The 12,427-nt window shown below is 44.0% G+C and overlaps 2 protein-coding genes across 2 annotated transcripts; both read right to left on the reverse strand.

Moving 5' to 3' along the window:
• Positions 1–4,549: 4,549 nt before the first annotated feature.
• LOC102702194 (receptor like protein 23) lies at positions 4,550–7,283 on the reverse strand. Its single transcript, XM_040524431.1, has 6 exons — positions 6,998–7,283; positions 6,681–6,835; positions 6,357–6,574; positions 5,567–6,179; positions 4,990–5,481; positions 4,550–4,887 (listed from the first exon to the last, which is right to left on the reverse strand). Exons 1-6 carry the CDS (start codon positions 7,201–7,203, stop codon positions 4,775–4,777), a joined length of 1,797 nt encoding a protein of 598 aa, XP_040380365.1. The 5' UTR covers positions 7,204–7,283; the 3' UTR covers positions 4,550–4,774.
• Positions 7,284–7,757: 474 nt separating this feature from the next.
• Positions 7,758–10,647, reverse strand: LOC102701633 (endoglucanase 15). Its single transcript, XM_006654091.3, is given in 8 exon segments — positions 7,758–8,697; positions 8,769–9,221; positions 9,324–9,413; positions 9,518–9,931; positions 10,021–10,416; positions 10,419–10,489; positions 10,492–10,523; positions 10,610–10,647. Coding segments are annotated over 8 exon segments (2,187 nt in total). The 3' UTR covers positions 7,758–8,004.
• Between the last annotated feature and the right edge of the window lie 1,780 nt (positions 10,648–12,427).

Raw genomic sequence — 12,427 nt, forward strand, 5'->3', positions numbered from 1 at the left:
TCATCGTATACTTATTTCTGTAACTTCAGAACTTTTCTGGACTAGTTAACTGCATGTTTCATAAATGACGAGGGCTTTAGAAACTCATGGCAAGTTGTTTTTTCAAATCAACTAGGGGGTGATTGTTTGGCGAGCAATTTTACCGGAAGGCACCACTGTTTTTTATATAAAATTTGATACCTCTTTGTACTTTCATACTTTATTTAGATATTATTCTCTTGGCAGGATGAAAAAAATGCTCTTGTTTGACTTATTCATGAAAAAAGTCAAACGACATATTTATAAATAAAAATGTTTTGTAAATAAAATTTTTATATACATGTTCTTAATGATTTAAAAGTCAAAATTAAAAATAAACTACAATGAAAAAACTCTAAAATTTATTCCAAATTTAAAGTTAAAAGTTTAAATTTTGGTGCAGGAGCGAAAAGATGGGGCTGCTAGTGTATGAAGTGTACATACACGCAACCATGACCATTCTATTATCGATGGTATATAAGAAAAATATATTAATGATACTATGTAATAGATTTTTTTGATAACATAATATATAGTGTTTCTACTAAATATTTTTATTATAGCGGCAGACGTTAGTAGCATTAGGGAAAATATAAATGTTACTACATTCATTTCATAATGTAAATGTTTAATTTTTTGGTTATAACGTTTGACCATTCATCTTATTCAAAAATTTAGTAAAAATATAAAAAATGATAAGTCGTGATTAAAGTTCTTTTGATAATAAAGTAAGTCACAAGCAAAATAAATGATATTTTCATAATTTTTTGAATAAGATGAATGATCAAACTTTGCAAGCAAAAAAGTCAAACATATTACATTATGAAACGGAGGTAGTAATAAATAAAAGGAAAACTTAAATATTTTATGGTGATAAGATATAAATATAAATGGAAGAATGAAGTTGTAAATACCTTAATGTAAAAGCAGAGCATAACAAAAATTTTCTTGTTAATTGATAAAGAAAACTAAGGAAACTGCTATCATTTTTTTTTCTTTCCTCAATGTGGCATTCTTTTTATATAAAGCATAGGATAATAAATATAGCTAGGGTTAAAATTGAGAAGATGCCAAGAGAGTAGTAGGGGCTCAGGTGGGTTTAGGGGTGGCAATGGGTCAGGTACAGGCAGAGCATGAACATGCCCGATCCGATACCCGCCCATCCATACCTCACATGTACCTTAATTGGTTAGTGGATAAAGTATTATACCCGAACCCATGCCTAACGGGTGACTGGTACCTGGTGGGTATTTTCAAATAAAAACATCTTTAATTCCTTAGCCATTATCCATGCAAAAAAGATTCAGGAAAACATTATAGCCTACAAAAGTAAAAACATTTCAACTTTCAGCTATAGCTGTCGTTGGCCGCCGCCCACGCCCTCCACCGCAACTATCCGCTGGTGGCCGACGAACCTCGGATGTCGCTCGCTCGCCATCGGCCACCGCTCTGACGCCCCCTCTACACTAGCCTGCCGCCTGGATATCGCTGGCTCGGACGTTGCCTGGATGTCGTTGGCTCGAACGCCACCGCTCGGATGCCGTCCGCCTGCCGCCGGCCATTGCTCGGACGCCCCCTCTCCACCAACCACCTAATCCCCGTCGCTTTCGGCCCACATCTACCGCAATGCTGCCGCTCGGATGTTGTCAGGCTGCCGCTGGATTCCGCCCATTCGCCACTCGGAGGCCTCCCACCCACCGTCGACCAGAGTGGAGGGGCCGACTGGAGCTGATGTCACCGGCGGCTGGCCTGCCATCGACCGGAGACAGGAGGAAGAGAGGCTGGATCTGGATGGCAAGGTCGTTGGTTGAAGAGAGGTTGAGTCCAGGGTTTTGATTTTGGAAGGAGTATATATATGATTTATTATATGGGCCAAAACAGAAAAAAAACTATTAAACATCTCTATAAAATTTCCGGGTCACGTATGGATTACCTATGGGTAAAATTTAAAACCTGACCGCAGCCCACAAATAATCAGGTTATAGGTGGGCATGCCCACAGGAAAAAAGTAACACCTATACTCATGTCCATCGGCTCAAGTATCCACGAGTATCCGTAACCGTGAGCGCAATTGCCATCCCTAGGTGGGTTGTGACATCGAGCACCTTCCTTGCCCATACTCTTTTTATTCGATGCTTGAAGTTTCATTCTGTTTGTTTTGTCCTTTTGTCAATCTTATGGTCATTATCCACTGTATGACGTGGATCATTCTGGTTGCATCTAAGGATTAATTTTTCACTTGTACGTATATCACTAGAGTATTTTTTCTATCCTTGAGAGTAGGAAGATACCAAGATGTAGTAAATTCTGGACCGTTAATTCCAACGGATTGAACGGCCTGAGATGGTCAGTACTAGGTGGTACCGCACCATATCCACCGGACACCATGTCTGTTTGATTAAACTTTAGGGTTACAAGTGTATTTTTTGGTCATTCATATCTTTATTTAGATGATCATCTAAAACAGTTTTATCATTCATATCTCTTTGTACTCCACCAGATCATCTATATATAACCCTATATCTCTTTAAAGGATGAAAAGATCATCTAAATATAAAGTTCTCTCCTAATATAAATGACATCCAAAAATAGATGATGGGATAGCCGTTCTGTTGAAACTTAATTTGTAATCTTAATCCTCTATTTTCCTCTATTTTTAGGATAGATGATGAGTTAGATGAGCTGTTGGGGATGCTCTTTGCCCTCCAGCCCCACGCTTCCTGCCGCTCCCACGCCGCAGGGTCGCTGGCAGCCACCACCGTCGTTGCCGCGCCGCGGTCCTCACGCCGGCCCTCGCCCTCCGCGCTCCTGTACCATGAGGTCTATTGTATATTCACGGGATTTGCTCTTCTTAATTAAACTGATGAATCATAAAATTCCTCGAAAAACAAAACTAAATGCAATCTTCAGTCCTGTGTTCTTCCATTGACATATCTCAAGCTGCAGCCAACTTAATCAATGTCATGTTTGATCAAACATCTTGTGCCACCTTCCTGTGAAGAAAATTCCCACTCGTACTCATTGTAGTAATCATAACCTTGGTTCTCACTCTTAAATCTCATATTAATCATAATAGAATACTCCTCTTGATCCTCCAGACTTCCTGTGCTATCAGCCATTACATATATTCTGTTAAATCACCGCATCAGACCATTTTATATTACAAATTAAATAGCTTGACATTGCATTGCAATAAGGAATTAGTGCAACACAGTTTCCTATATTTCAGAACCACAAAAAGTGTTCACAACCAGCACAATTTCCTACAGTCTAAGTTAGGATCGACTTTTTTTATTGGAACTACAAATGGTATAGCTAAGTAATAAGCAATCAAACAAGTACATAGCAAGAGCAGCAAGTGAACTGCAGGCTTCAACAGCAATTCACTTCCTGCATTGCAATTCTTGGGCCCTTTCAGCACCCAGTGAATCTTTCCGTTTACCTTACAATATTTTGAATCTACAATTTTACATCTCAAGTAGAGAATTTGGCCCAGTCAGAAACTCAGAATCACTATACTCGTTCTGTCATTCAGTGTATAATAATAAACAAGGGAAGCGTAATCTATAAGCACCAGAAGAATGCATATCAAATTTTCAGTTAATGGTGCTGCCAAAATCAAACTAGACAATACACATTCTTTCTGTTGTCCAAACGTGCAAACAGTTCAACAGGGAGACACGAAATACATTTATTCAGTCAACCCTGACATAGCAAAACTAAGAACAGCACATTCCTCATTTCCAAAATAAAAACTAGTAGCGTGGGACTGATGATTTTACAGCTCTAGCAATTCGGCAACTAAAAGATAGCATCTCATCCAGGAGCAAGTATTTCATCAGCAAATCTACTCATCAATGTCAAAAACGGACCAAATCAAGCAAAACTTAATTTCTAATGGACGTACAGAAGGGGCTACCTGGCTAGGGAAGAGCTGGGTGATGCCCCAGGCGGCGACCCTCTCCACGATCTGCAGTGAGATCCGACGCTGCCTCTGGGCTGCTGTACCAGGACGGGGGTGGACACAACCGAGGGTGCTGGTCGACGGAGAGAGTAGCGCGGTGAGGTGAGACCTCGCCCGCGGCGGCTCGACGGCGATGAAGAATGGATGGATGTCATGTCCCTGCAAAACAGCGAGAGCAACCCTAACAAACCAATTTTTTCTATCCCTATCATGCCCCTGCAAATTGAACGGATGTATTTTAATGGTACCTGGTGGTACCTTGTACCTTATGGTACCTCTTCAAGGATGGGAAAAAAGCTCATGTCAATATGCCCACAGCGAAAGCAGTTCAACATTATAGGGAAGTATAATTTCTGCATGTCCCTTATTTCATTATAGATACAGTAAAAACATCAGGAGATGATTTAGTATATGGGTTTTTATATGACTTATATTTTAGATAACATACTGGGAAATACAAACAGTCATGTAAATACTACAAAATGAAAGTAACAAGAACAAAAAAAAAGGTTAGAAATTCAACAGGTACTGACTTTAATCCATAAAGGAACAGAATCCAGGAAAATGTTTCAATAACCACGCTTTACCCGAGCGAACTCATTTGATTAAACCAATGGACCAGAACAAACTTCATACAAGGGTTGAAGATTATCTAACTTGAAACAGCACCATGGATCCCAAAGCATCAACAATTAGATCCATGTTTTGAGCTATTGACCAGATGGAAATAGCTCATGATTGGATGGACGACCTGACGGAAACATTCTTCCATTCATATTTTCTAACGGCTGGTTAGATTGATCTTTGCAGTTCTGGTGGAAGCTGCACAGCATACATCAAAGAATTTGATTTAACTAGGTGTTGCAGCTCCATCAATTCTTCCTTGCTGTACTTTATTCTTTCATCTGTCATGAAAATGCAAACTTTCTGTCAATATATTCTTAATTGCACGTCTTAATCTGATATGTATTCCTAACAGAAAGAAAAATCCAGAGAAAATTACTCACCTACAAAGCAGATATCAGCAAGTTTTGCTTTTGCTACTTTTGCTTTAACCTGTTGAGGTTGCCTAGACTTGCGAAGTTGGGAGGTACCACCACATTTTTTCTGAAGTTCTTGTATAAGTTCATGCCTCAATTCAATCAAAGGATGACACCTACAAAATGCTGAAATTCCATCTCCTGTTAAGATCCAGCAGCCACTTAAATCCAACACACAAAGCGTGGCAGGGGGGACAAACTTTAGAAGCCCAGAGCTGGACAATATATTCCCACAGAACCCAAGATGTACCAAATTTGAGGCAGAAGACAGTGCATGCAAGGCAGGATCAGACAGGAAATCACTTTGTAGGAACAAGTATTTCAGTGCTCTAAGGGAGGCTAAGGGAGGAATAACATCATCTGTCAGTTGTGTACCATCCAAATTCAGGCTTTCCAGGTGTTTAAGTTCTTCAAGTGCAGACATAGATAATATTTTCTCTGAGTTTTCAATCATGAAACCTGTTGATACAAATGTGTTACTCCAAGATAAGTTACATTGGTATTATACAGAGAAATATTAGATGTTGGGCAAGAGAATCATAACCTTTGATACACGTGTGACTTAGGTTCAAAATTCTCAGTGAAGGCATCATGCTTATGTATAATAAAGCAGAATCATCAATTTTTGTATGAGCTAAAGAAAGGGTTGTCAGACTTGGAACTGTTCCTGCCAGAACACATAGTGCTTGAGAAATTACTTCGGTATTACTCAGGCTCAAAAATTTCAGGTTCACTCCAATATCTGCAATATATTCCATTGCATCATTAGTTATTCTGTTGTAGCCAAGGTCCAAATGCTCTAGATTCTTCATATTTTCCAAGCAATACAAGTTGCTTAAAGAGCAACTGGACATGTCCAAGTATGTCAACGAACTTGGTAAGATGCTTGAAAAAACTTCAGCAATGTTGCCAAATGATGCTGCGGAGATTACAAATTTTTCCAGATGAATAAGAACGTTGGTATCCCCATTGCAAATAGAATGAATTGTGCAGTTGCTCATATTTAGAGACCTCACGGTTGGAAGAATTGGCAAGCATGTCACACGTGTCCAAGAAAGATTTAAGAAGCTCAAAGATGTAAATGCATTAAGAACAGAAGCTCCCTTGTTGGTAATTTCACTGCCCCATATATCAAGGTGCTCAAGTAGTGTCAACACCTAGAAAAAAAAATCAAGGATGAGAAGTTTATACAAATATATATTATTCAAAACAAATCAGCAAGTAATAGCCCAAAATGTACATACCAAATAAAAACAATATGTAGACCATGTGACAAAGTCGAAAATTTTGTTTCTGAAATAAAATGGCTGTAGAACATGCGGGCATATATATACCTTTAAAGACTGAAATGCTTTGTCTGTTATACGAATTCCCCCCAAATCTAAAAAATGTAGGTTTTTTAGTGAAGAAATGGCCACAACTCCATTGTCAGTCAACCCAGTTTGCGATACATGGAGCCTCTCCAAGCTTTCAATGGAAGTAATGTGTTTGATGCCAGCGTCAGATATCTTGGAGCATCTTGACAAATCCAATTCTTTCAATGTACTCATACCTACATTATCACAGAAGTTTCACGAAACTAATTGGCTAATTTAATTTCTACATATAATTGAACAATCCATGGTACAATCACAACCGAGCAAGCCTGAGCACTGTACCGGAGAGCGCCCAGACCGCAGAGTTGGTGACGTTCTTGCAACCCGCCAGCTTCAGAACCCTCAGATACCGGAACGAACCGAGGTAAGCCAGCCACTCCTCATCGACGGCGATGTGGCCACTCAGGTCGACCTCCTCCACCGAGTGCTGGAAAACCCTGCACACACACACACGGGAGGATCAAGATTCATCTACACGCAACAAGAAACAGAGATGGAATCCATCGCGGGATGGCGGCCCATTTCGGCCCCTCTAGATGTGCACGCGGAGGAGGAGGGGAGGGGAGGGGAGGGGGGGAAGTTCGGTTTGGGCCGGTTACTCGAGGAGGGAAGGGAAGAGGAGGCGGCGGGCGGCGAGGCGGCGGACGAGCGCGTCGGCCAGCTGCGCGGGGAGGCGCTCCAGGGAGCGGCGCTGGCGGCGCCAGGCCTCGACGGTGGCCGCGCCGCCCGCCGCAGCGTCGATGCAGCGGTCGACAAGCCGCGCCTCAATGCAGCCGCCACGGGCGGGGGCAGAGGCGGACGCCATGGGTAGGGGAGGGAGCCGCTCGACGGGAGAAAGGGGAGCGATGGAATCCGAATGGAATTCACGAGACCCCGAGCCGTGGCTCGTCTCGCCGCTGACCAAACCGCCCCCCGGCACGGCACGAGGATGGAGGATGGAAGCAGATGCTGATCTGACGCCGTAGTCTGGTTGGCTTCGTCTCAGCCGTCCGTTGCCCCGACCTGTTGATGATGATGACGACATTATAATTATTATTATTATTGTCTAACACAGTGATCCGGATTTCTTGATCAAACACGCGCGCAATACATCGAGGATAGAGAGGAGGGCGTATATATGATTTTTAACTTACATGTATATTTTTAGATTATCATCCAACGACACTGATCAGATATCATTAATGAAATTAAAATTTTCAAATATTTAATCGTCAGACGGACTCTACTATAAGTCATTTTAGGTTCATAGTAACTCGAACATGTTTAATATTTATAGAAAAACATAATAATATCTTTAACTCAAAATAAATACATTATAAAAATATATTTAGCAGAGAATTTAATGAACCTGATTAGATATTGTGGATGCAAATAATTTGCATGGAACAGGGACAAGTAACTTTGAACTTGTGAGGGCAAAAGGAGGATGAACAGCTACATCTCCATCTCTCCAAGGCCCCAAAATCACTCGAGGAAGAAGACGAACAGCTACATCTCCATGGACTCTTCACTGCTTCCTCCACACTAACAACACGATTCTAGTCTCTAGTCTCTACCACACGCATTGCCACAGTGCCACCTCAGCATGTATAGTTAGTTCAGCTCATCAGACCAGCTTGTAGCCGGTGACCCACACGTTCGCCGGCGGCGCCGGCTGGACGTAGACGAAGCTCAGGCTCTTCCCGGGGCGCAGCGCCGGCAGCCACCCCGGCGGCACGTACCCGTACCTCGCCTCGTCGAGGCCCCACAGCCGGCCGCGGAGCTCCGCCACGCCGAGGTGCAGCTCCCTGACCGTCTTCCTCGGCGACCTGTTCGTCACCGTCACCGAGTACCGGTAGTACGTCCTGCGCCTCCTCGCCCACGTCCTCGTCACGTTCTGCTCGATCTCGATCGGCGACGGCGCCGTGTGACGAGACCACGACGACGTCCGGTTCGCGAGCGGGGCCGCCTCCGCCTCCTCTTCCTTGAGGCCACCGCAGGAGCCGGCGAGGCGGGCGAGGACGCCGAGCAGGGGCGCGTTGTTGTAGGTGGCCGCCTCCGTCTGCTCGTAGTTGTTGCGCTCGTCGGCGAAGTCGTCGTACTCGTCGGGCCCGCCGACGATGGCGCCGTCGAGCAGGTTGGGGTTGCCGGCCTCCCTGCCGTACCACGCCGAGTAGCCCTCCTGGCAGCTGACGAACGACGGGTCCCTCTTGATGGACACGATGGACGCGCCACGGTGGTGCACCTGCCGCGGGTAGCTCGCGCCATACCCCACCATGTAGCTCGTCCCCCTCGGATTATCCCCCAAGATGTAATTCACCTGAAATTAATCATCGGTGAATGAATCGCGCGCGCTTGGTACGATTCAATTATAAATTTTTTGAGATTTACCTGAGATTTGACGAATTTGAGGATCTCGAATGGTTGCGCGGCGCCGGCGGGGCAGCGGACGGCGCCACGGCCGGACATGGTGGCGAAGTCGGCGTAGACGGTGAGGAGGAAGGAGGCGCTGGTGACGAACTGGAGGTTGTTCCACCGCTGGTGGTACATCACGCCGCCGGGGGTTCTCGGGACGTTGACGGGGCCCTTGCCGACGCAGGAGCACACGAAGAACTCGGCGTTCTGCCGGTACCTCTGCAGCGCGGCGGCGTGCTCGCCGGCGCGGCCCTGGAGGAGGAACTTGGCGGCGAGGACCTGCACGCCGGGGTACTTGACGTCCCAGCCGAACTGGTTGATGGACCACCCGGTGCCGCCCAGCGCGTCGCCGTTGCCGGCGAGGTACTCCAGGTAGAACCTGTCCTCCGTCGCCTCGAACAGCCACGCCGCCGCCCACAGCAGCTCGTCCTGTGCAGGTCAGGCCATGTCATGTCAGCAAAGTGTTCGTCCGAATCCAATGGCGCCGCCACGCCGCGTCTCGCCGTCGCCGTCGCCGGCCGCTTGACTTACCCCGTATCCGCTGAACGAGCCATAGTAGTTGCGCGCCACGGTGATGCTGGCGTCGTACTTGCCCCGGTACTTGTCGGCGAACTCGAACAGCTGGACACAACAACAACAAAAAATCAGGAATTCTCAGAGCAAATTTCGGTTGGATTTCGAGCCCATTTCACCCATTTCATGTTCCATGGAATGATTCGGCCGACCTGCTTGGAGTGCACGAGGAGGAGGTTGGCGTAGCCCGGGTACGTGCCGCGGAAGACGATGGACGCGGCGGCCATGGCGGCGGCGGTCTCCGCGGCGAGGTCGGAGCCCGGGTGCTGCGGGTCGACGCGGAACGCCTGCCGGCTCGTCGTCATGTCCTCCGGCCGCTGCCAGCAGCTGTGGTCGGTGTCGCCGTCGCCGACCTCGCCGTACAGCACGTCGGGCTCCGGGTGCGCCTTGATGAAGTAGTCGGTGCCCCACTTGATGGCGTCCATGGCGTTCCGCAGCTCGCCCGCCGCCGCCATCTGCTTGCCGTACTCCAGGACGCTCCACGACATCATGGTCACCGTGAACGCCATGGGCAACCCGAACTTGACATTATCCCCCGCGTCGTAGTATCCTCCGACAAGATCAACCTGAACCAAGAAAACCGCACAAAATCAAATGAACAAACGTCATCCATGGATGGCGTCATGTGTTCGAGAATGGGATCGATGGCGCGTACTCCATTGGACTTTCCATCGAAGAGACCAGAGCTGGCTCTCCAGGCGACCCTCTGGTTGGGAGGGAGAACGCCGGACCGCTGCGCCTCGAAGTAGAGTATGCTCTTCCTCAACGCCATGGCGTAGTCATGGCCGCCACCACCTCCAGAAGCCAGCTCCGCCATTGATGCAACTGCCAGGATACCAAACAATGTCCCAGCTTGCAATGCACCATTGATAAAACCATTCTTGGCCATTACAGATTTGCAATGCAGCAAGAAGGTGAGTGAGTGTGAAGGGGCTTTGCTTTGGAGGCACAAAAGAGTGCTTCTTATACTGCTGGGTTTGGAGGGAAGAGGAGACAAAAGGTAGAAATTCAAAGGAGGCATGACACACTAGTATACTGAGCTCTCAGTACCACTTTGCTGGCTTTAGCAAGTGGTTGATGCCAAATATTATTCCAAGTGTATGCATCTGATGAGGTCCTAGGTTGCAGCTTCCTACAAAATGGCAAGCTTGTAGATCTCTTTTTAGTTAACTACTGATGAACATACCAACTTTTATGCTAATTTTATTCATGCATGGTCACCATATATCTCTTGTGAGATCTACAATGGAATGTGGTAACCTACTTTGAACATGGGCCCCATTACGAGGGTGTGTGTTCTGAGAACTCCACAAAGGCTAACATATTGCGAAAGTGAAGATACAACATATCAAAGCTGTGGGAACTCTGATATTATAATAAAATTGTGCCTTCATGTGTGTAATTTTACATTTACTGTTGCTGAGAATATACTATTTAATTTTTAATACATAATACCATTGACTTTTTAACACATAAACTTATGTAATTAGCATTTATTTTGTTATGATTGGATTATTACCAAGTATATCTTAATTATAACTCAAATTTTTATATACTTGAAAGGCAGATGCTCAAACATGTAAAAATATCAACGATATCATCTATCAGGGGAAGCATTTGTTTTATCTTATTGTTGTAGATGAGATAAAGACATTTCAATTCCATTGAAAAGTAAGAAAGCTACATACTTCACCAGTTAGCGTTGCATGCGTTCTTGTTTAGTTAATTAGATGCATCATGCATCATGCTTGAGCAACAAGCGATCCTGATGTAAAAGAACACATTATTCATACGAGCGGTCAGCTTTAGAAAGGAAAATATGCCAGATCCTGTATTGCGATTTTGGGAGTATCTACCAAAGCTAAGGAAAAGGAAAAGGTCAAAGAACTTCGTTTCTATATAATATGATTACCAACTGTTTGTGTCCAAATTTGTCACATTAGCGAGTGTTTTATTCGGTTATTAGTTGCAATTTAGTGCTGATTTGGTTCTTAGCGGATAATGGTTTTTAGATTAATCAAATAGATCGAGCAATTATAACTTTAATCAGCCAAAGCTAATCAATGTGCAGTGCGGTTTTAATTCTCTATCACCCGCAAGTATGCATGCATGGTTGTCAAGTTTGTGTGCATTCAGGATCTTCTGCTAGCAATCGAGGTAAATTTTGGTTTGGTTTAATTTTAATCCATAATTAATTATATGAAAAGTAATGAAATAGAAATGCTTGTCTATACAGGTTTTTCTAATAGCTTTAAGCCGGATGTAAAATTTTCTTCTCTCTACAAATTGTTGGAAAGAAACTTTAATTATTTGGGTTTTCCTATACTTTGTCTTTTCTCCCAATCGAATGGGTCTTTTAAGTGCATAGAAAAGCATCGAACACAGGACGGTTAGCCGGATTTCTACAATCATGCCGAATTTTGTTTCCACCAGCGATTCAATTGAAATAATATGTAATCTATTTACTCCCGGCGTATTTTAATAAATGATGTAGTTGCCGTTTTTGGTACTTCTTTGGCCATTCGCAGTATTATAACTTTTTTTTCCATAATTGTATAAACTTTTAAAATAGGATTAATGGTCAAAAGTATGATAAAAAAATTAACGATATCATATTAATACAGATGGAGTATTTATTAACGTGAGACCATGTCAAAGACTTAGATACTTGTAGGATCAATGCCAATTGGAGAGAGAAAAGGGGGCCTGACACAATCGCCAAAAATAAGATATGTTTTTTTTTCTTTTATCCCAAGAGTAGATTAATCTAATTTCTTTATCAATAACCCCGAAACAAATCATCCATTGCCACCAAAGTGTGAAAGTTATTATTATATTATTATCAATTTGTTCTTGATGATTAGATGTGGATGGTTTTTTATCATAATTCATAATAGTACGATTCTCACAATATGCACACACACAATGTTGCATCCTTTTTTTGGGTGGAGGGGGGGGGGTGTTCTTTGTTTTCTAGTGGTTTCATGAAAACAATGGTCTACTTGAAATCTAAGTATCATGTGAATTTCATTAGAACAATCTAACTCGCACACCTAGGGACC

Source organism: Oryza brachyantha, chromosome 5, assembly GCF_000231095.2.
Source record: "Oryza brachyantha chromosome 5, ObraRS2, whole genome shotgun sequence".
NCBI lineage: Eukaryota > Viridiplantae > Streptophyta > Magnoliopsida > Poales > Poaceae > Oryza > Oryza brachyantha.